Source organism: Scardinius erythrophthalmus (assembly GCF_964197995.2).
Source record: "Scardinius erythrophthalmus genome assembly, chromosome: 21".
NCBI classification, from domain to species: Eukaryota; Metazoa; Chordata; class Actinopteri; order Cypriniformes; family Leuciscidae; genus Scardinius; species Scardinius erythrophthalmus.
Window position 1 is genome coordinate 726,502 of NC_138241.1, and position 25,027 is coordinate 751,528.

The 25,027-nt window shown below is 48.9% G+C and overlaps 1 protein-coding gene across 1 annotated transcript in view; it reads right to left on the reverse strand.

Annotated features, from left to right (window-relative positions):
- Nucleotides 1–4,412, reverse strand: part of pnpt1 (polyribonucleotide nucleotidyltransferase 1) — a 33,320-nt gene extending 28,908 nt beyond the window's left edge. The window contains exons 1-2 of the mRNA XM_081350963.1: nt 4,154–4,412; nt 3,052–3,112 (exon numbers count right to left, since the gene is read on the reverse strand). Coding sequence (XP_081207089.1) covers nt 3,052–3,112; nt 4,154–4,260 — 168 coding nt within the window. The 5' untranslated portion in view covers nt 4,261–4,412. The remainder of the gene's footprint in view (nt 1–3,051; nt 3,113–4,153) is intronic.
- Between the last annotated feature and the right edge of the window lie 20,615 nt (nt 4,413–25,027).

The window sequence follows — 25,027 nt, forward strand, 5'->3', positions numbered from 1 at the left end:
GACTCACTCACTCACTCAGACCACTGCAGACTCACTCACTACTGACTCACTCACTCACACTGACCACTGCAGACTCACTCACTCCACTGCAGACTCACTCACTCCACTGCAGACTCACTCACTCCACTGCAGACTCACTCACTCCACTGCAGACTCACTCACTCACATACTCACTCACTCACTCACTCACTACTGCAGACTCACTCATTCACACTGACCACTGCAGACTCACTCACTCACTCACTCACTCACTCACTCAGACCACTGCAGACTCACTCACTCACTCAGACCACTGCAGACTCACTCACTCAGACCACTGCAGACTCACTCACTCACTCAGACCACTGCAGACTCACTCACTCACTCACTCAGACCACTGCAGACTCACTCACTCACTCAGACCACTGCAGACTCACTCACTCACTCACTCACTCACTCACTCACTCACTCACTCACTCAGACCACTGCAGACTCACTCACTCACTCACTCACTCACTCACACCACTGCAGACTCACTCACTCACTCACTCACACTGACCACTGCAGACTCACTCATTCACAATGACCATTGCAGACTCACTCACTCACAATGACCATTGCAGACTCACTCACTCAGACCACTGCAGACTCACTCACTCACAATGACCATTGCAGACTCACTCACTCAGACCACTGCAGACTCACTCACTCACAATGACCATTGCAGACTCACTCACTCACTCACTCACTCACTCACTCTGACCATTGCAGACTCACTCACTCACACCACTGCAGACTCACTCACTCAGACCACTGCACTCACTCACTCACTCACAATGACCATTGCAGACTCGCAGACTCACTCACTCACTCACTCACTCACTCACTGCAGACTCACTCACTCACAATGACCATTGCAGACCTCACTCACTCACTCACTCACTCACTCACTCACTCTGACCACTACAGACTCACTCACTCACTCACTCACTCACTCACTCACTCACTCACTCACTCACTCTGACCACTGCAGACTCACTCACTCACAATGACCATTGCAGACTCACTCACTCACTCACTCACTCACTCTGACCACTACAGACTGACTCACTCACTCACTCACTCTGACCACTGCAGACTCACTCACTCACTCACTCACTATGACCATTGCAGACTCACTCACTCTGACCACTGCAGACTCACTCACTCACTCACACCACTGCAGACTCACTCACTCAGACCACTGCACTCACTCACTCACACTGACCACTGCAGACTCACTCACAATGACCATTGCAGACTCGCAGACTCACTCACTCACTCACTGCAGACTCACTCAGACTCACTCACTCACAATGACCATTGCAGACTCACTCACAATAACCATTGCAGACTCACTCACTCACTCTTACCACTACAGACTGACTCACTCACTCACTCTGACCACTGCAGACTCACTCACTCACTCCCTCACTCAGACTCACTCATACTGACCACTGCAGACTCACTCACTCACACTGACCACTGCAGACTCACTCAGACTCACTCACTCACAATGACCATTGCAGACTCACTCACAATGACCATTGCAGACCTCACTCACTCACTCACTCTGACCACTAGACTCACTCACTCACTCACTCACTCACTCTGACCACTGCAGACTCACTCACTCACAATGACCATTGCAGACTCACTCACTCACTCTGACCACTACAGACTGACTCACTCACTCTGACCACTGCAGACTCACTCACTCACTCACTATGACCCAGTATGACCATTGCAGACTCACTCACTCACTCACTATGACCATTGCAGACTCACTCACTCTGACCACTGCAGACTCACTCACTCACTCACTCACACCACTGCAGACTCACTCACTCAGACCACTGCACTCACTCACTCACTCACTCACTCACTCACACTGACCACTGCAGACTCACTCACAATGACCATTGCAGACTCGCAGACTCACTCACTCACTCACTCACTCACTGCAGACTCACTCAGACTCACTCACTCACAATGACCATTGCAGACTCACTCACAATGACCATTGCAGACTCACTCACTCACTCACTCACTCACTCACTCACTCACTCACTCACTCACTCACTCACTCACTCACTCACTCTTACCACTACAGACTGACTCACTCACTCACTCTGACCACTGCAGACTCACTCACTCACTCCCTCCCTCACTCCCTCACTCACTCACTCACTACTGCAGACTCACTCATACTGACCACTGCAGACTCACTCACTCACACTGACCACTGCAGACTCACTCACTCACTCACAATGACCATTGCAGACTCACTCACAATGACCATTGCAGACCTCACTCACTCACTCACTCTGACCACTAGACTCACTCACTCACTCACTCACTCACTCACTCACTCACTCACTCACTCACTCACTCACTCACTCACTCACTCACTCACTCAGACCACTGCAGACTCACTCACTCACAATGACCATTGCAGACTCACTCACTCACTCACTCTGACCACTACAGACTGACTCACTCACTCACTCACTCTGACCACTGCAGACTCACTCACTCACTCACTATGACCCAGTATGACCATTGCAGACTCACTCACTCACTCACTATGACCATTGCAGACTCACTCACTCACACCACTGCACTCACTCACTCACTCACACTGACCACTGCAGACTCACTCACAATGACCATTGCAGACTCGCAGACTCACTCACTCACTCACTGCAGACTCACTCAGACTCACTCACTCACAATGACCATTGCAGACTCACTCACTCACTCACACCACTGCAGACTCACTCACTCAGACCACTGCACTCACTCACTCACTCACACTGACCACTGCAGACTCACTCACAATGACCATTGCAGACTCGCAGACTCACTCACTCACAATGACCATTGCAGACTCACTCACTCACACTGACCACTGCAGACTCACTCACTCACACTGACCACTGCAGACTCACTCAGACTCACTCACTCACAATGACCATTGCAGACTCACTCACTCACTCACTCACTCACTCACTCACTCACTCACTCACTCACTCTGACCACTGCACAGCCGTCAGCAAAGCGTGCAAGCTTCCCCGTTGAGATCTCCAGCCTCCTGCACACAGAACATAAATTATTACCAAAATTTGTTTTCTAAGTTGTGCATGAAACAAAGATTCCTGGAGTATGTGTTACAAAAAAAAACTATTTTAGCTTTTCTACTTCAAAATGTTTGTGAAATGTTTTAACTAGCAATTTCCGTTTCTACACCAAACGTTTTCAGTGTACACGCTCTGATTATGATGCAGTGATGGTAATACCATAGTACTGCTGGATTAACACTTTACGGTTCTTCAGAGAAAGCCACTGTATTATCATCACAGCATTAATATGTTATATCGCATGGTAATGTTGTGGCATGAATTGGTATAAAGCAACTCTCATCCGTAATGTTTTCACACTGGGGTCCGGAGGAAGTTTAGAGGAACGCAGTTTAACAATTTTTAACATACATACTCATTAAAAAAAAGAATATACTTAAATAATTAAATAAATTTGAATTAAATAATTTTATTAAAATGAGAGAAATTTTATTTAAATAAATAATTAATTAATACATTTGATGAAAATAAATACATTAAAATAAGTAAATAAATAAAAATAATTTAAATAAATCCTTAAAATTGGATTAAATTAAAAACAAATAACCACAAAATAAAAACATTTGATTAAAATAAAATGATTTTGAATAAAAATGATTCAAATAAATACAATTTGATAAAACTAAACTAATAAACAAAGCTTGATTAAAATAAATGAAAAATAAGAAAGGCGGTGTAAAAATGTATACATATATAAATAAAAATAAAGATTAAACTAACTACCTAAATAAATTGAATAATTTTTTTTAAAATAAATAATTAATTAATACATTTGATTAAAATAATTTGATTACAATTTTATATAAATACATCTACAGTACTAAAATTAGTAGAAAAACAATGTAATGTAATAGAAAATAAATACTTTACACATTTATAATATAAATTTTTCAAAGTATTAAATATTCTTATACATGAAAATATATAGCTGTCTTTTAAATATTGGAGTGGTAAAAATGATTGGTCAGTTGTTGAGGAGTCCTGAATACTCTCACCTGTCCCCCAAACTCACAGCTACAGTCCGCTCATGAAAGCCTCTGACAGCAGCGAGCCGAACCCAGCCGAGCCGAGCCTTCATCACACACCTCATCATCACACTCATCTAATGACACACACAACACACAGCGAGCTTCATTACACACACGCATGCAGCGGACACTGGGCCGCCATGACAGCTACAGGAATGCACTCTCGCGAGAAGACAACACAACGCTTCAAAATAAAAGTCACGCAGCGCGTGATTGATTAGGATCTTCAGAACGCCGACAATAGATATACATAATAAAGCCCTACCATAGACGAAAAATGCAGCTTCTGCTCTCTGGAAACAGAAACGTTAGACCATTTATTCTATAGCTGTTCACAATTCACATAGCTCTTCTCTGTGGAATGATATACAATGTTTCATTAATGGACACTTTGGCTCTTAAAACATACATTTATCTAATTTTGACATCTTCTTTTACTTTTCTGACTCAAACTCCTCTGTACAATATATAGTCAACTTATTAATTTTGCTTGGAAAATTCTTTATTCATAAATCGAAATTTATGAAGAACAAACCTCTTTTCAATGTTTTTAAACTTGACTTAAAAAATATATAGACTGTATTTGTGGATTAGATGGTAAATCAGCATAAAAATGTATGCAATACTTACCTTAGTTAACTTAATTAATTTAACTGTCTGATACTCTGGCTATGTACTTTTATGTTGTTTATAATTTTTATACAGATTATTTGTTACTTGTATGATATTTGTTTCAATTCTCTATTGGCTGATGTGTATTTATTTTATTTTATTTTATTTTTTTAATTATTTTTATTGATTTATTTTTTATTTATTTTTGTATTATTCCTTATGAAAACGTGAACTGTATCTAAATGATTTTTGTATTACAAGATCAATTTCTTTTTTCGGCAAATTGTAACAAATGTGTTCTGTAATAAAAATAATAATAATATATACATAAAAAAAAGGCTTTATTATGTATATCTATGTCGCCGACTCTTCTTCTTCTTCATCATCTTTTGACTTTTAATGGCAGTTGGCAAACAACATTTTAGTGTGCATTACCGCCACCTTCTGAAATGGAGTGTGGATCAGAATAGCCCGCTACAAATAAATAAATAAATAAATAAACTAATTATTATTATTATTATTATTATTATTACAATATTATTCCCATCATTATAAACACAATTTGAATAATAACTAGAATGTACATTTCCTGAAGAAAATGTGAGTGGTGCTTGCAATGGCAAAACTCGGCACTCAATTTCTAGGGTGTTGCATGTCTGTACGATATTGTGGAGCTGAAATATGGCTTCTACATGTTGAAATATGGTTGCTAGGTGGCTCTAAACGGTTGCTAGGGTGTGGCTACACAGTTACCATGGTGATATTTACAGACTGGTTCTCACCCAAAACAAAAGAACCCACCCCCATGTCTGTACAATGATCTGGTCCTGAGATATTGCTTATTCATGTGTTTGTTTGGTCGCTAGGGTTATATAGATGGTTGCTAGGGAGTGATTATACAGTTTATGGGATGATATTTAAAGACTAGTTGACAGTCTGAGTCAAAATAGCCCAAATCCATGTTTCTACAATTTTCTGGAGCTGAAATATGGCTTGTAAATGTTGTTTTATGGTTTCTAGGGTGCCCTAAGTGGTTCCTAGGGCGCGGCTATTAAGTTGTTATGTCACTACTTATTGGCTGCTTGATAGGCCGAGTCAAAAGTGCCCAACCTCAAGCCTCTATGACCTTATGATCCAAAGATATGATCTCACAAATTTTGTGCCAATGTTAAGTCTATGGGACTTTTTTTCAGCCGATTTATCGCCCGCCAGACGAACATCGTAAACCCGATCGCTTATAAAAGACATAGCACACATCTCCTCAATAAACCGGTCGATCTGACACCTCATTCATAGGTCTGCGAGAAACGTTGCGGGAGGAGAAGCGTGCCAAGTGTTTAAGTATGAGCAATAACAATAGTGATACCTTGCCTTTGGCAAGCACCACTAACTAAACTCTATATCCTTCTAATAAGCCCAGTTCTCTTACGAGAGGTTCTCTCGTATTGCGTAAGAAGCTTACGCATCGGGAAAGTCTTCTTTCTTCGAGATCTGAAGCCAAAAAATTATCCTTAATTTTGTATTCATTGTCAACGCAGTGCAGCAGCCGACAGACCTAGGCAGGCTGTATAAGCGTGCTCATTGGCTGCTCGGCTGCAACTGCTTAAGCCTATCGGTGAGCGCTCTGAACGCGGCAACCAATGAGGGCGCTTCGCGCCCTCCACACCCTTCTAACCGTCAGAATGGGTGTGGCCAGCGTGTATATATTCAGCGCTCATAGGCTAAAATTCTGATTTTTCTTGTCTTCAGCGACGCTCTTCGCATCGCTGGATCTTGAGAGCCGCCGCCGTTGAAACCAGCGACCAGCAAGCTTAGGACAGCGCCTGAGGAAGCCGGCCGTCTTCGCCGCCTTCAGCCATCCGTGCCTGCTACGCTATCCGGCGACATATCCTTTACATTATTACTGTTTCTGTGTGTACTCTAAAAGAGCACGAGGCGTTTTTGCGGCTCGTGCCGCGCCCCGCTCAGCAACGGAGACCGCCACCTCTCTGCGCTCTCCGCCTGGGCCGCGGGCACGCCGCCACCGCACTCTCCGAGTGCGAAGAGCTTTCAATGTCGACCCTGCGGGCTCGACTTGAAGCTTTCGACCAAGCTGTCGCTCTGCCTGTCCCTGCCTGGCCGCGCAATAAGAAGCGCCGCTCGCAGCGACCACCGGAGACTGTTGTGACTGAGGAGCTCGCCGGAACCTCTCCCTCGAGCTCTCTCTCGCCCTCTCCCTCCCGGCCGCTCTACCGCCGACTCTGCCCGCGCCGCCGCCGCGTCAGGAGATGAGGCGAATGTGATAGATACCCGTACTCTCCCTCTGTTCGAGCCGTGCAATACGCCGCTCACAAGGGATGGCAGAAGCGGACGGTCTCGGAGCGAGTTTCCTCTCCCTCTGTTCGAGCCGTGCAATACGCCGCTCACGAGGGATGGCAGGAGCGGACGGTCTCGGAGCGAGTTTCCTCTCCCTCTGTTCGAGCCGTGCAATACGCCGCTCACGAGGGATGGCAGGAGCGGACGGTCTCGGAGCGAGTTTCCTCTCCCTCTGTTCGAGCCGCGCAAACTACGCCGCTCACAAGGGATGGCAGGAGCGGACGGTCTGAGCTCTCTTTACGTTACAAGAAAGCTACTCCGTCCTCGCGCGTCACTGGTGAAAGGGGAACAGAGTGTTTTCGTCCCGCCGTGGCCTGGACTATAACCTCCATTCTCACACATTTCTCAGTCCCCTCTTAAGTTCAGGCGACTGGAATTGTTACTATTGCAGTATACGAGCCTGTTATAAATACACGCTCGCCTGCAAGCAAACGCCGTCACAAGACATGATACTAATGTATTCTCCCCTGTGGCTCAGTGTCGGAATCCTAGACTGTCAAGCTAGAGACCGGGGTTCGGTCGCCGCTCTCGCGGCAGTTAAAGTTTATGCTGTTCGCTTCTCCGAGCTCGCGGCCAGTTTTTCTTACATACAGAAAACAAGCCCGCTCTCTCCCTCGTTGGGCCGCGCAGATTGCGCCGTTCAAGGGATGACAAAGCGGACGGTCACGAGCAGCGTTCAGCGTGCGCGCCTCACTCACCGGCGAAAAGAGAAGAGAGTGTGTTAGTCTCGCTACGGCCGGACAACCGCCAATTCTCACACATTTCTCAGTCCCCTCTTAAGTTCAGGCGACTGGAAATATTACTATTGCAGTAAACGAGCCTGTTTTAAACACACGCTCGCCTGCAAACGAACGCCGACGCGATTTTATGCTCGCGCTAACTGAAAGCCTATGTGATTCCCCTGTGGCTCAGTGGCAGAATCATACGCTTTCATGCGAGAGACCCGCGTTCGATCCCAGCTCTCGGGGAAAATAAAATTTATGCTGCTTGCTTCTCCGAGCTCGCGGCCAGTCTTTCTTACTTACAGAAAGCGAACCCGCCCCTCGCACTACACCTTCTCAGGGTGCTCGAGTATTTTTTGAGCGTCTAAACACGAGAGAAGAAAAGACGGTTAAATCCCGCAGCCCTGCGGCTGGACCACCGTCGAAGATTAACGCTCTGTCAGTCCCCGTTGCCACGGCTACTGCAGCTGTTTACCCCGCAGTCAACGTTCCGGTATCTACCCGCTCGCCTGCGCGCATGCGCCGTTCTCACGGCAACCCAGAAAAATGTCAAAAGAGCATAATGTCTGGTTGCACGGCTGACGCCGTATGTGTTTCTAGTACAGTGAATGTGCCCACGTTCTGTGCTCACCCCTGTACACAAGCACTATACATCCCGTGTCTCTCACAGAGCCCACTCTCATGAAGCAGGCAAAAGCCGCTTTAGTGTTAAAAGTAGGTCACGTGTCCACTTCTCCGTGCCCACACCTACTCACTGCCCGCTCTGTCACACGGCCTCGCACGACCGGTCATGTTTTAAATGTGAGTCCTGTGCCCGCCCTCGAGCGCTCACACATACATTTTCGCGCCTCACACTATATGTTCCCCGTCCAAAGCCACCGGGACACTGTGTGTAAAACGGCCAGCTATCGCTACGTGCGATCCGCCGTATCTAACCACCAAGAGCGCGCGCGCCGCGCCCGCCCCTGAATGTAACTCCTGTGCCCGCCCTCGAGCGCTCACACATACTAACGAACATTTTCGCCCCGACGCCGCCATCGCGCGTCGCGCCTCACACTTTATGTTCCCCGTCTAAAGCCACCGGGACACTGTGTGTCAGGGCCGGATATAGGCATGGGCAAGGAGGGGCAATGCCCCCCCAAATGCCGTGACTGCCCCCCCAAACGTGATGGTATGCAAAGATCCCAAATTTAAAAAATATTTCAAGAAAAATGGTCAGAGTGAGCGCTCTCTGCTCTCTATCTCTCATTCAAAGTAGCTACTGATTGGTAGATGCATAGGGAGGGCGTGGCCAGTCGCTTCACCGGCTTGTGGTGAACCTGCTGAGCTTCACGTCTCAGTCAGTCACTGCAGAGCGGAGCACGCAGATACACTGTCGTCAGCTGAGCTCAGCCCCTGTTTTGAGTTTCCTTCGCCGTCAGTCACTGAAATTATTTGGTTACTCTTTCTGTAAGCGTGTTCTCATTCTCTCCATATCTCTCTATCGCTTTCTCTTGTAATTTGCACCGAGTGACGAGTCGAGTATGCGCCGATTTCTGGTTGCTAAAGCTAGCACTGGCAGCAGCAACGAGGCTGCTAGGGCATTAGCTGCAGCAGAGACCGAATCACCCGGCTCGTCGGGTGATACTGCTCCTCGACTCGCTACAATTTCTAACCCCCGTGCCCAGTCCAGTACCAGTGCACCTAGTTCTAGTTGCACAAGACCCGCAGCCCCCGTCGTTCCCAGCCCATCCGTGGCTGTTGCGGATGAATACAACATAGGCTTAAACACTGAAGCACCGTCACAACCCATAGCTCTGGTTTTCCCCAAACGTAATTTTGGCAAGAGCTCCCGCTCATTCTGCCCAGGTTGGTGTCGTGGGAGACCATAGCTTGAATATTCAGCAAAGCTTGATGCGTGCTTTTGTTTCCCGTGTCAGAAATTTGCAGGCCAGACATCCACATGTGTACCGCTTGCTAATTCACAAGTGCTGTAGGTAACAGTGGGAAGTCTGGGAACATGGCTCTGTTCCCATAATGATTGGTTCGGCACAGCGCTACTAAATTCTGATTGGACATTCTTATGTCTATTTTTTTAAAAATTAACAAATGAGTTCTATGCAATAGTCTCATATTTCTATCGAGAAAATGTTATTTTGCGATAGATATCGTTATCGTTTTATCGCCTAGCCCTAAGATAGATATATGAATAGATGAACTGATATGATGATAGTATAGTTAGTATAGATTTCTATGCATTTTAGGGGTTTGGGGGGATTTGACACCCCAAAAATGACTTGCCCCCCCTGATATTCTACCTGCACCCCCTAGTGGGGCTGGCTGAATCCGGCCCTGCTGTGTGTAAAACGGCCAGCTATCGCTGCGTGCGATCTGCCGTATCTAAGCACCAAGAGCACGCGCGCCGCGCGCGCCGCGCCCGCCCCTCCGTTTCGAGCTCTCGAGCCCGCGATGCGCGGCGATCGGAGCCCGGAGGCCATTCTGCCCCTGGCTGCACACGCAAAAGCGTGGGAAACTATTCCAGGCGCATCAGAACGGGTGCTAAGCACAGTAAAACAGGGCTATACTCTGCAGTTCGCTCGCCGCCCTCCGCGCTTTCAAGCGCGTATCGAGACCAGAGTGAATGGGGAAGTAGCACATCTACTTCGAGCAGAAATAGCTACACTTCTGTGCAAAAGGGCTATGGAACCGGTTTCCCCTTCCATGAGCGAGTCGGGCTTTTACAGCCGTTATTTCCTCGTTCCCAAGAAGGACGGAGCACTCAGACCAGTTTTGGATCTGAGACGTTTGAACGAGGCTCTTATGAGAAGACCGTTCAAAATGCTCACAACCAGACAAATTCTCGCGCAAATTCGCCCGAGGGACTGGTTTATATCTCTCGATCTAAAAGACGCGTGCTTTTCAGATCCTGATAATACCCCATCACAGGCCATTCTTGAGATTCGCCTTCGACGGTCAGGTATATCAGTACACGGCCCGCCTGTCGACACAGCGCGCGCGCTGCATTCGACGCCTGGCCGCATCCCTCCGGCCGGGCAGCACCGTACCTCTCAAAACATTTCAGAGGCTACTGGGTTGTATGGCCTCAGCCGCAGCAGTGCTTCGGCTGGGTCTTTTACGAATGCGCCCGCTACAATGCTGGCTGAATGCCCGAGTGCCTCACAGAGCATGGGCTTCCGGCGGTATCCGCATCAGAGTGACTCAGAGCTGCGTTTCAGCTCTGAAGCCCTGGTTAGCGGCCGACTGGTACCAGCGGGGAGTGACAATGGGAGCTATCTCACACCGCAAAATTATCTCGACGGACGCTTCCACCTCAGGCTGGGGCGCTCTGTTCGAGGGCAAACCGGCTTTTGGCCTATGGTCAGACCGGGAAAAATGCCTCCACATAAACTGTTTGGAGATGATAGCGGTCGAGAACGCGCTCAGGCGCTTCCACCCATTCATACGGGATCACCATGTGCTAGTCCGCTCGGACAACATGTCCGTGGTATCCTATGTGAACCGACAGGGCGGTGTCAGATCCAGGAATCTGTGCAGGCTGACAGAACGCCTTCTCGTGTGGGCTTACCGCTCGCTGCGCTCGCTGAAAGCCGCGCACGTACCGGGCCACCTGAATGTCGGTCCAGACAGACTGTCCAGGGACAACATTCCCCCGGGAGAATGGTCCCTGCACCCCCAGACAGTCCAGTTTCTCTGGCGCCTATTCGGCAGAGCGGAAATCGACCTCTTTGCGTCGAAAGACAATGCTCAATGCCTGAAGTTTTATTCGAAGAGCGAGGACGCGCTGTCCCAGACATGGCCCAGCCTCCCGCTGTATGCTTTTCCTCCGATCTCCCTGTTGCCACAGGTCATTTCGAGGATCAGAGAAACGCACCACTCAGTGCTGCTTATAGCCCCGCGATGGGAAAACCAAACTTGGTACCCAGAGCTAGTGAGGCTGTCGCACTCACCCCCGTGGCCGATCCCGGTGAGAAAGGATCTCCTCTCCCAAGCCGCTGGATCGATCTGGCATCCCCATCCAGAGCGCTGGTCGCTGCATGCATGGGTGATCAACGGATACCCGTTGACCTGTCAGAGGGGGTCGTGAACACGATCACACAGTCGAGAGCCCCCTCCACGAGACGGCTCTACGCGTCTAAATGGTCGGTGTTTTCTAAATGGTGCGCTACTCAAAACTTGGATCCGCGCGCATGCGGGGTCCCGCGGGTGCTCTCCTTCTTACAAGAGCTGTTGGAAAAGGGCAGATCCCCTTCCACGCTCAAAGTATATATGGCCGCTATTGCAGCGTTCGCTGAGACGACGCGCGGCCGGGCAATGGGAAGGAATGAGCTCATTATCCGCTTCCTCAGAGGAGCTAGACGGATGAATCCCCCGCGGCCCCCCTCGGTTCCCTCGTGGGATCTGTCCTTGGTCCTAGCGGCCCTAGAGGCTTTTCCCTTTGAACCGCTTGAATCCGCGGATCTAAAATATCTGTCGCTTAAAACCGTTTTTCTGATAGCTCTGTCTTCAGTCAAACGAGTGGGTGATTTGCACGCGCTATCTGTTAGCCCTGCATGTCTCGAGTTCGGGCCGAATGACTCGAAAGTCATTCTCAGACCGAGGCACGGTTACATCCCCAAAGCGATTGGAACCCTGTTTAGGGCACAAGTTATGTCCCTCTCGGCTCTGCCAGCATCCGATAGTGGGGACAGTGATAACCTCCTATGCCCTGTCCGGGCGCTGAGAGTTTACATCACGCGCTCCGCCGCTTTCAGGCGTTCAGAGCAGCTCTTTGTTTCCTTCGGCGGACGCACCAAAGGTCTTGCCGCCTCGAAGCAGAGCTTGTCCAGGTGGATAGTGGACGCGATAGCAGCAGCTTATGCCTCCAAACACCTGCAGTGCCCTCTGGGCATCAGAGCCCACTCCACTAGAGGCATGGCCTCGTCGTGGGCCTGGTCCAGCGGAATTTCTATCCACGACATTTGTATGGCGGCGAGCTGGGCCTCCCCGTCAACATTCGTGAGGTTTTATAACCTGGAAGTTCCTGCCCTACAGGCAAAAATATTGTCAGTATAAGTGACATGTATGCTCTGCCCAGCTCCCGTGTGCAGACTACGTTCATATGCTGGCGCTATTCTGGTAACTACTCAGGGTGAAGTGTTTGACTCAGACCGGCTGATCCGCTCTGTTTCCTATTTCCCGTTACGCGCTGTTGTCGGTGCTGGCCCGCGCTGCTGGCCGCCCGCATTATTCTCTGCCGCGCGGGAATTTTTCTCTTCATGTGAGACCGACTATGTCGTTTTCTCCTACCCTTATGAGTGCTTATGTACTGTATGGGCTCGCTCCGCCGGCCCTACTGTTTGTACTGTTATGTTTATAGACCGGCCGCGCCGCTCTATTTCATATGCTGCATGAAGTGCATGTACTACGCTGGCCCGTCTCTCCGACCGGCCACATTTCCCAGCAGAGTGTTTTCCCCGGTTCCCCTGGGATTCATGGGATGGATGCTCGGCGCACACGGCGTTGACAAAGGGTTCCCGATGCGTAAGCTACTTACGCAATACGAGAGAACCTCTCGTAAGAGAACGTACTCGGTTACTAATGTAACCTCGGTTCTCTCTAGAAGAGGGAATGAGTATTGCGTAACCTGCCGTGTCGCGCCACGAGCTTTTGCGCTTCAGACTGCGAAAACCAGAATTTTAGCCTGTGAGCGCTGAATATATACACGCTGGCCACGCCTATTCTGACGGTTAGAAGGGTGTGGAGGGCGCGAAGCGCCCTCATTGGTTGCCGCGTTCAGAGCGCTCACCGATAGGCTTAAGCAGTTGCAGCCGAGCAGCCAATGAGCACGCTTATTTAGCCTGCCTAGGTCTGTCGGCTGCTGCACTGCGTTGACAATGAATACAAAATTAAGGATCATTTTTTGGCTTCAGATCTCGAAGAAAGAAGACTTTCCCGATGCGTAAGCTATTTACGCAATACTCGTTCCCTCTTCTAGAGAGAACCGAGGTTACATTAGTAACCGAGTACGTTTTCCCCTTAATTTCAAATAAAAAAAAAAATACTTTACTTAGCCTATCTTTCAGAATCATCCTTTCCTGCTTTTACCAAGGACAATTAAAAATTGCATGTTCTATTGACTCTATTACACTGCTCACACGACCCAGTTTCATGTTTCCCTATTACTTTAAGCGTAGCCTACTATTTAGCATTGAGTATGTGCAAATCTCATTCTCCAAATAATGTCCTCTTCTTTTTTATTTATATTATTTTCTCTGATTCCTCCTACCTTCTTCTGGATACTGTAGAACATTCTTGCTTTTGTTTCCACATTCCACTCCTCCTGCCACTTCTTTTTCATTTCTGCTTTGATTATGCTTTTAACTTCCGCCTTACTATAATTAACTGCCATATTTACCTCTGATTTTTTTTGTGCACTTTTTGCATATTTGTCTGCCAATTCATTTCCGACAACTCTTATATGGGCTGGAATACAGATAAATTTCACTATTACTCCTACTTTATTCATTATTGATTCTGTAAACAGCTTGGCCTATTTCCAACATAATGTCCTGTCTTGCTTCTGCATGTTTTTAAAACTGGTTAGCGCACTACTTGAATCTGACCCTATTAACACTTTACTTGGCTTATTATTTTCAAGTTGCCGACTCCTCAATCGTGTATTTCACTAAAAAATAAAAAAAATATACCTTATACTTTTAAAAAATATACCGTTTCTTAAAACCAAATACCATCAAAAGCTCATGTTTATGTGTTTTAAGTTCTTTCTGGCCACACTTTATATTAGGACTAAACATTACGCTATTTTCTCACCTAGGTAACAGTAATAACATTGACAAGGACAATCCACCTTTAGTGATTATATCAGTCACTAAAGATGGAAATATTAAAACCCACATACACTGGCTCTATCCCTTCACTGTTTCACTGTAAGGACTTTTACAAATCAAGTCTCTCAGTCTTTTTATGCTGCATGATGGTCTTATAAGAAGATCAATCAGAGCTTTTAAATCTTTCAGATCGCACAGTATCGCAAATATGATCGTCCTCATGATCGTCCTCATTCCTCTAATCTCTTCAGGGACCCCAAGCACTCCTGAGGGCCCCGGACCCCAGTGGGAAACCCCTGGTCTGAGGCCCGCATAAGCTCTTTTTCAGTTCTGTTGGACTCACTTAGTTGTTTTGTGAAAAAATGATGAATAGTAATGCTGAAAGTGTTTCCAACATGTAAAAAATATAATCTTTAAAAAAAACGCCATCGACTGTCAGCTACGGCTGCCAAACAAAACCCGTAAAATTAATGTAAAATATCCTAATTTAAACAAAAGTGCAAAAGACTTTTACAGAAATTTTGACAATGAAAAAAATCAGATCAACTCTGATCTTCACAAAACAAGCTACTAAAGTCACAAAAAAGCATTGTTGATTGTCACCAGTGTTGAGATTCATATGTTGATTCTTGATGTCTCTGTACTCCTAAAAAAAAAAAAGCTCAAAACATGTTTCGGTATAATATATATATTTTTTACATTTCAGAATACCAGATTGTCATAATACTGATGCCAAAATATTACAAGGGTTGTGTGAAAAATCATGTGAAATTAAACACTCTATATACATTATATAAACTCAGCTAATATACTCAGAGATTTGACTAAGTCGTATCAGTGAATCAGCCACCATATGATGACTGTAACATAACCAATAAGTGACCAACATCCTCTGATGAGATTCTCTCCTGCAGTTTTTACCATAACAAATTTGTATCAGAAACACAGTTAAAGCAGCCAGAGAAAAACTAGTGTTAAAAACTCAAGGGTCAAGAGCCCATCTAAAGCAAACACTGTTCACCAGAATGGTGACATCAAATTTCTGTTAAAGCTCTTTGCACTTTATTTACATTAGGATATTTTACTTTAATTTTATGTTTTTTGATTGGCATGAAATACCTGTAAAATTACAGTGTTTTTCAGTTTGATTAACTTAGGATGTTTTACTTTAATGTTAGTTTTTTTTTGGCTGCCAGTCGTTCGACTGTTTTTGTAATTTTACATACATTTGTATGTAATTTAAGTAAACAAATAAAATAGAGTACATTTTCTGTATAAAAAATTAGAATTTGTCAATAATGTCATAATACTTAAAATTGTCGTAAAGAAGAGATAGGATCCAAATGTGAACAAAAAGTCACAGTTTATTGAGAGAGAGCAAAATAATAGTTCTTCAAACAGGAACACAGGATGCTTGCAGATTATGCAGAAGAATAGTCTTTAGAAAGGTAAACAGAACAGACTCCGTAGAATAATCCTCCAGACGGGTCAGCTACTCTCTCACAGCTCTCGCTCGTAGGCTGAAGTGCAGCAGAAAGTCAGGGAGATCGGCCGGTAGACCTCAGACCTCTCGTCTCCTCGTAAAGAGCGGTAGCAATGCATAGACAACAGCACAGGGCGTTCGTCGACAGTGGGAGAGCTGGACACAGTGTAGAACAGATGATTAGCAGAGAGAGAAATAAATTGGCTGACCTGAACCAGACTGTAGACATGGACATGACAAGACTGGACTGGACCAGCAGTGTTTGAGAAATGCCACTAGAATGATACTCTCACGAAATAATCTGGCAAATGACTGCTACGTTCACACTGCAGGGCTTAATGCTCAATTCCGATTTTTTGAAAAAAAAAATCGTTTTTTTTTGCAAGGCCGTTCACATTTCCAATTAAATGCGACCTTTTGTGATCTCCTGTGTGAACGTGAAATGACCCAGAAGTGACCTGCATGCGCAGAAGAGTACTCAACGGTCAACGACGTCACTTGTTGTTTGCGGAAGTAGCTAAACTTGAACTAACTGTGATTCCCTCACACACACACACACACACACACACACACACACACGAGCGCGCGCAGCGACCGTTACACAAGAGCCAGACAGCAGCCGCTGACCTATCTAATATCAGATTCAGGACAAATAAGTTAACATAACGTGTATATATAATGGCCGTGGGCTTCTTTTTTTTTTTTTTTTTAATTAATGGGCTCGTCGAGGTCGACCCGTTCGGCAGATTTACCTCAGCTCGACGAATATGCAGTCCGTTTTCAAACCGACGACTACAGAATTATGACGTTTTTCTCGTATCAATGACGTGCGGGTCGGATACATGCGACCTGGCCGTTCAGACTGAAGTCGCATTTCAATAGATCGGATATGTATCGGATTTGGGACCACATACCCAAGTGGCCTGGGTCGCATTTGAAAAGATCGGATCTGTGTCGTTCAGACTGTCATGAAAAGATCAGATACAGGTCGCATATGGGCAAAAAAATCGGAATTGGGTCGTTTCAGCCTGCAGTGTGAACGTAGCCTAAGGGAACAGAGAACATTAAATAGCTAGCGAGGCTAGAGGAAAGAACAGGTGAAAGGAATCAGCGCGATCACAGCTAATGAAAATCAGCTGAAGAGGGAAGAAGGGAAAAAGAGAGAAAGTGACCAGCAGAGGGGGGAAAAGGAAAGGAAAAGCCCGAGAAAAGAACCAGACTCATGACAAAAATAACAGCCACATTTTTAATTTATGGATATTATTTGTAATTTTACAGAGTTTTTTGTATAATTTAAAAGAAAAGAAAATGACCGTAAAAAAAAGCATTTTTTTTCTGTAAAATTTAGATTTTTAATTTTTTTTTACAGTGAACAAACTAATGTTAATGAAGCTTTTTAGCGCAGGACATGGTTTATCTTCTCTTATAACATGTGTAAGACTGGAAAAACTGGAAGAGAGGGCAACTCTCTGAGAGAACAAAAGAAATTAACATTTGAACTCTTGTGCACCATTCGAGACGCATGTCTCACCTCAGAATCATCCTAATCTACATCTCTTTCCCTCTTCCCACATTCCTTCTCCCTCATGCTGAGATCACCAACATTCACCCAAGAATCTTTATGGTTTAATGTGAATAATTATCATACAGTATTACATGTTTGCAGTAGCGTACCGTGGGGTTTCAGTCAGGGCCTTCAGTAACGATCTAATTCCCCCCCCCCCCCAATGCAAAATACAATCATGCACTGTATGCACTGCGTAACATCAACGACGAGACAGCTGATCTTCAACCTCAGCGCACACTCACACCACTGTACATTATAAAAGCTGAGCTGAAACATCTCGCGCACGGATGTAAGTTACCTAATACAAATAAATAAAACATCTCCGGTTAACTAGCAGGACATTCATTTTCGTTTGTTGAATTAGATGCATTCTAGCGCTGAAATGTGTTCAAGCTGAGTGCTCGTTGCCGCTGTTATCAGTGGCGCGGATAGAGTGTTCTCTTGTGGCTCGCGCACAGTTTTCACTTAGATGCGCGCTTCAATCTATCGCCGTTGCGGAGACTTTCTATTCGTTGAAATCTTACAAAACAAAATGCACACAAACGCCCTGCTTGATATACAACCACTGATGAACATATTCGGTAAAATAAAAATAAAAAAAATATACGAGCGTGGATTCGAACCCAGAACCACTGACACGCTTGGCAAAAGTTCTACCACTAGACCATCGTAGAATACAAAATGTACATAGTTATCAATGCATTTACTCACGTGGAAATTCTCGGTACTAACAAAATTAGTAAATCTAGAATGACAGATGTGCCCAAAATGACCCAATGTACTAATGAAACTTATTTCTGGACATCGTAATGTTATTTTTCCTGAAAATTGTTATTGTACACAAACATGTATTGTATCTGCCCACCCATGTCGATGACATCAGCGCGGGCTAGCCGTCGACACATCGCTGGGCCTCTGGGGCGTTCTGTCATACGCATCACAATTTGATTGGCTGATAAAACACGTCAGTCAAAGTTATGATCAATTGGAAAACGGCAGCTTCAACGGAAGGCTAGCTATACTATTAGTGCTGGTCCACGGAGCTGCGTTTAGCTCAGACTCACAAAAAATAACCATATTCTTTCTGGAAATATAATCGTAACGTACTGATAGACAGTAATTGAATTTAGACATGTTCAGACACACATTAATTTAATTTTAGAAAAAAAAAATATTTTTCTATTTTGACAGGGCCAGCAGAGAAGGCCCTGCTGGCTCTGACGGCACACCACTGCATGTTTGGTATCATTTGAAATGTCTCAGTGTGACTGGTACAAAGGTCTCATTCCCAAAAAAGGAAACCAAAAGGTAATAAAGTTCTTTATAGTTTAGAAATAACTCGCACACAGAGGATGGTGTATCTTCCAGGCAAACGGCATCCTGCTCCCAAAAGGTGTAAACTCTGAATGCAAATTCCTATTGTTAGCAAATGTTTCCAAGTGAAAGAAGTTTCTGTTTATATAAAGAAATGCAACAAGAGGCTCGGGGCGATTTGTAACTCAAATTAGCCTGTGATGCGGAGTGTGTGCAAAACACTTCACATCATGTGTTCTATAATGTCAGGTTCGCATCCTCTCTCTTTATTCCAGAACATTTGATGTTTTGTATTAATTATCTTTGAACTGATTATGAAATTTGCATGATACATTTACCTGACATAATAAATTGTTACATTTGATTTATTCTGAATGACTCTGATTTTTTTTTCCCCAAGTAGATTAAACAGATTCGAATGTTGCCGCAAGTTTTGCGCCAGATTAGTGACAACTAATATTTGGCATTAATTCAAGTGTTTGTGTTTTGCAAAGACAAGAAGTGAATTTCCGTTTAGGACAGCAAACGTGCTGCTTGACCAACCTAAATCTGGGTGTTTCCCGCCTCTGTTTTAATTTAATGTTACTTTAGATAAGTGTACGTGGGAAACCACGGCATGGCCAATCCAAAGCTATTATAAGAAGAGTAATGTTGGTCAACTCATATCTGTAGTTGTGGCCATACCTCTACTGAAGTAAACATTACTTTAATTTCAAGTGTATGCAAAACTATGGGGGCTATACCAAAGTATCTTTGATTGTGAAGCGTGAATGCGACCAATCTCAGGTATATAGCAATTACCTTTGTTTGGTGACCGAAGCTGGAGAGATTGTGATCGTGAGACCCACGTTAAAGGAACACTTCACCCATTTTGCATTAAGCTTTGTATCGTTAGAAATCCAGTCATATTTTTGAATGGTCATGCATTATTCCCTCATTTTCCTATGAGATGGGAGAAATATGTATTTTAGTGTTGCAGTTCCTGCTTATAATGATGTGAAAAAATCATCATTTTGCATCATTCTAAGCAGGAAGTCCCATATTTTTGTAGAGAGGTTGAGACTACAAACACTCGTTCCTCATCTTTCCCAGGGGGTGGAACCCACTCACGCTACAGACCTATTACAGATCAGTGGGTGGGACTTCACTTGCAGAAACTAAAAGCAATATCCGCCATCTTGTTTGGAAGCTAAGCTAACAGGCGCTGTGGAGCCAGATGTGAAGTTACGACAATGGCGGAAGGTACTCAATATGAAATGGAAGAAGAGGATTTCGAAAGTCTGATGCTTGAATCAGATGTTCGTGGCTATCTGAGGCTGATGGAGGAACAGGAAGGCAGAAGACCTGCCTGTTGCGGACGAGGAGCCCGGACTGGCTCGAGCTGGAGCGGACTGGTGCTTTCTGACTCGAGCTGGGCGGACTGGTACGTTCTGACTCCAGCTGGGGCGGACTGGTGCGTTCTGACTCCAGCTGGGGCGGACTGGTGCGTTCTGGCTCCAGCTGGGGCGGACTGGTGCGTTCTGGCTCCAGCTGGGGCAGACTGGTGCGTTCTGGCTCCAGCTGGGGCGGACTGGTGCGTTCTGGCTCCAGCTGGGGCGGACTGGTGCGTTCTGCCACAATTCTAGCTGGGGCGGACTGGCGAGTTCTGGCTTGAGCTGGGGCAGACTGGTGCGTTCTGACTCCAGCTGGGACGGACTGGTGCGTTCTGACTCCAGCTGGGGCGGACTGGTGCGTTCTGACTCCAGCTGGGGCGGACTGGTGCGTTCTGGCTCCAGCTGGGGCGGACTGATGCGTTCTGCCACAATTCTAGCTGGGGCGGACTGGCGAGTTCTGGCTTGAGCTGGGGCAGACTGGTGCGTTCTGGCTCCAGCTGGGGCGGATTGGTGCGGACTGGTGCGTTCTGACTCGAGCTGGGGCGGACTGGTGCTTTCTGGCTCCAGCTGGGGCGGACTGGTGCGTTCTGACTCCAGCTGGGGCGGACTGGTGCGTTCTGACTCCAGCTGGAGCGGACTGGTGCGTTCTGACTCGAGCTGGGGCGGACTGGTGCTTTCTGGCTCCAGCTGGGGCGGACTGGTGCGTTCTGCCACAATTCGAACTGGGGCGGACAGGCGAGTTCTGGCTCGAGCTGGGGTGGACTGGTGCGTTCTGACTCCAGCTGGGCGTTCTGGCTCGAGCTGGGGCGGACTGGTGCGTTCTGACTCCAGCTGGGGCGGACTGGTGCGTTCTGCCACAATTCGAGCTGGGGTGGACTGGCGAGTTCTGGCTCGAGCTGGGGCGGAGTGGTGCGTTCTGACTCCAGCTGGGGCGGACTGGTGCGCTCTGACTCCAGCTGGGGCGGACTGGTGAGTTCTGACTCCAGCTGGGGTGGACTGGTGCGTTCTGACTCCAGCTGGGGCGGACTGGTGCGTTCTGACTCCAGCTGGGGTGGAGTGGTGCGTTCTGGCTCCAGCTGGGACGGACTGGTGCGTTCTGGCTCCAGCTGGGGCGGACTGGCGAGTTCTGGCTCGAGCTGGGGCGAACTGGTGCGTTCTGACTCCAGCTGGGCGTTCTGGCTCGAGCTGGGGCGGACTGGCGAGTTCTGGCTCGAGCTGGGGCGGACTGGTGCGTTCTGACTCCCGCTGGGGCGGACTGGTGCGTTCTGCCACAATTCGAGCTGGGGTGGACTGGCGAGTTCTGGCTCGAGCTGGGGCGGAGTGGTGCGTTCTGACTCCAGCTGGGGCGGACTGGTGCGTTCTGACTCCAGCTGGGGCGGACTGGTCCAGCTGGGGTGGACTGGTGCGTTCTGACTCCAGCTGGGGCGGACTGGTGCGTTCTGACTCCAGCTGGGGTGGAGTGGTGCGTTCTGGCTCCAGCTGGGACGGACTGGTGCGTTCTGGCTCCAGCTGGGGCGGACTGGTGCGTTCTGCCACAATTCGAGCTGGGGCGGACTGGCGAGTTCTGGCTCGAGCTGGGGCGAACTGGTGCGTTCTGACTCCAGCTGGGCGTTCTGGCTCGAGCTGGGGCGGACTGGTGCGTTCTGACTCCAGCTGGGGCGGACTGGTGCGTTCTGCCACAATTCGAGCTGGGGTGGACTGGCGAGTTCTGGCTCGAGCTGGGGCGGAGTGGTGCGTTCTGACTCCAGCTGGGGCGGACTGGTGCGTTCTGACTCCAGCTGGGGTGGAGTGGTGCGTTCTGACTCCAGCTGGGGCGGATTGGTGCGGACTGGTGCGTTCTGACTCGAGCTGGGGCGGACTGGTGCTTTCTGGCTCCAGCTGGGGCGGACTGGTGCGTTCTGACTCCAGCTGGGGCGGACTGGTGCGTTCTGACTCCAGCTGGAGCGGACTGGTGCGTTCTGACTCGTGCTGGGGCGGACTGGTGCTTTCTGGCTCCAGCTGGGGCGGACTGGTGCGTTCTGCCACAATTCGAGCTGGGGCGGACTGGCGAGTTCTGGCTCGAGCTGGGGCGGACTGGTGCGTTCTGACTCCAGCTGGGCGTTCTGGCTCGAGCTGGGGCGGACTGGTGCGTTCTGCCACAATTCGAGCTGGGGTGGACTGGCGAGTTCTGGCTCGAGCTGGGGCGGAGTGGTGCGTTCTGACTCCAGCTGGGGCGGACTGGTGCGTTCTGACTCCAGCTGGGGTGGAGTGGTGCGTTCTGGCTCCAGCTGGGACGGACTGGTGCGTTCTGACTCGAGCTGGGGCGGACTGGTGCTTTTTGCCTCCAGCCGGGGCGGACTGGTGCTTTTTGCCTCCAGCTGGGGCGGACTGGTGCGTTCTGCCACAATTCGAGCTGGGGCGGACTGGCGAGTTCTGGCTCGAGCTGGGGCGGACTGGTGCGTTCTGACTCCAGCTGGGCGTTCTGGCTCGAGCTGGGGCGGACTGGTGCGTTCTGACTCCAGCTGGGGCGGACTGGTGCGTTCTGCCACAATTCGAGCTCGGGCGGACTGGCGAGTTCTGGCTCGAGCTGGGGCGGACTGGTGCGTTCTGACTCCAGCTGGGGCGGACTGGTGCGTTCTGACTCCAGCTGGGGCGGACTGGTGCTTTCTGGCTTCAGCTGGGGCGGAGTGGTGCGTTCTGACTCCAGCTGGGGCTGACCGGTGCGTTCTGGCTTCAGCTGGGGCGGAGTGGTGCGTTCTGACTCCAGCTGGGGCGGAGTGGTGCGTTCTGACTCCAGCTGGGGCTGACTGGTGCGTTCTGGCTTCAGCTGGGGCGGAGTGGTGCGTTCTGACTCCAGTTGGGGCTGACTGGTGCGTTCTGGCTTCAGCTGGGGCGGAGTGGTGCGTTCTGACTCCAGCTGGGGCGGAGTGGTGCGTTCTGACTCCAGCTGGGGCGGACTGGTGCGTTCTGACTCCAGCTGGGGCGGACTGGTGCGTTCTGACTCGAGCTGGGCGGACTGGTGCGTTCTGACTCCAGCTGGGGCGGACTGGTGCGTTCTGACTCCAGCTGGGGCGGATTGGTGCGTTCTGACTCCAGCTGGGGTGGACTGGTGGGTTCTGACTCCAGCTGGGGCGGATTGGTGCGTTCTGGCTCCAGCTGGGGCGGACTGGTGCGTTCTGGCTTCAGCTGGGGCTGACTGGTGCGTTCTGGCTTCAGCTGGGGCGGAGTGGTGCGTTCTGACTCCAGCTGGGGCTGACCGGTGCGTTCTGGCTTCAGCTGGGGCGGAGTGGTGCGTTCTGACTCCAGCTGGGGCGGAGTGGTGCGTTCTGACTCCAGCTGGGGCTGACTGGTGCGTTCTGGCTTCAGCTGGGGCGGAGTGGTGCGTTCTGACTCCAGTTGGGGCTGACTGGTGCGTTCTGGCTTCAGCTGGGGCGGAGTGGTGCGTTCTGACTCCAGCTGGGGCGGAGTGGTGCGTTCTGACTCCAGCTGGGGCGGACTGGTGCGTTCTGACTCCAGCTGGGGCGGACTGGTGCGTTCTGACTCGAGCTGGGCGGACTGGTGCGTTCTGACTCCAGCTGGGGCGGACTGGTGCATTCTGACTCCAGCTGGGGCGGATTGGTGCGTTCTGACTCCAGCTGGGGTGGACTGGTGGGTTCTGACTCCAGCTGGGGCGGATTGGTGCGTTCTGGCTCCAGCTGGGGCGGACTGGTGCGTTCTGCCACAATTCGAGCTGGGGCGGACTGGCGAGTTCTGGCTTGAGCTGGGGCAGACTGGTGCGTTCTGGCTCCAGCTGGGGCGGATTGGTGCGTTCTGACTCAAGCTGGAGCGGACTGGTGCGTTCTGACTCGAGCTGGGGCAGACTGGTGCTTTCTGGCTCCAGCTGGGGCGGACTGGTGCGTTCTGACTCCAGCTGGGGCGGACTGGTGCTTTCTGGCTCCAGCTGGGGCGGACTGGTGCGTTCTGCCACAATTCGAGCTGGGGCGGACTGGCGAGTTCTGGCTCGAGCTGGGCGTTCTGGCTCAAGCTGGGGCGGACTGGTGCGTTCTGACTCCAGCTGGGGCGGACTGGTGCGTTCTGCCACAATTCGAGCTGGGGCGGACTGGCGAGTTCTGGCTCGAGCTGGGGCAGACTGGTGCGTTCTGACTCCAGCTGGGGCTGACTGGTGAGTTCTGGCTCCAGCTGGGGCGGACTGGTGCGTTCTGACTCCAGCTGGGGCGGACTGGTGCGTTCTGACTCCAGCTGGGGCGGACTGGTGCGTTCTGACTCCAGCTGGGGCGGACTGGTGCGTTCTGACTCCAGCTGGGGCGGACTGGTGCGTTCTGACTCCAGCTGGGGCTGACTGGTGAGTTCTGGCTCCAGCTGGGGCGGACTGGTGCGATGATGATCGAACATAAGGGCACAATCAAAAATTACCCCTAAATTTCTTATTTTGGGTTTAACATATGTTTCCCAAGAGCCAAGAAGGCCCCCTAAGTCCCTGTCGTCATTGTTTGTCCCGAAAACCAAAACTTCCGATTTGCTGGCATTTAACTTCAGGCCGTTTTGCTCTAACCAGGCAATCACCTCCTGTAAACATAGTACCAAGGATTGATTAGTGCTAGGGACACCA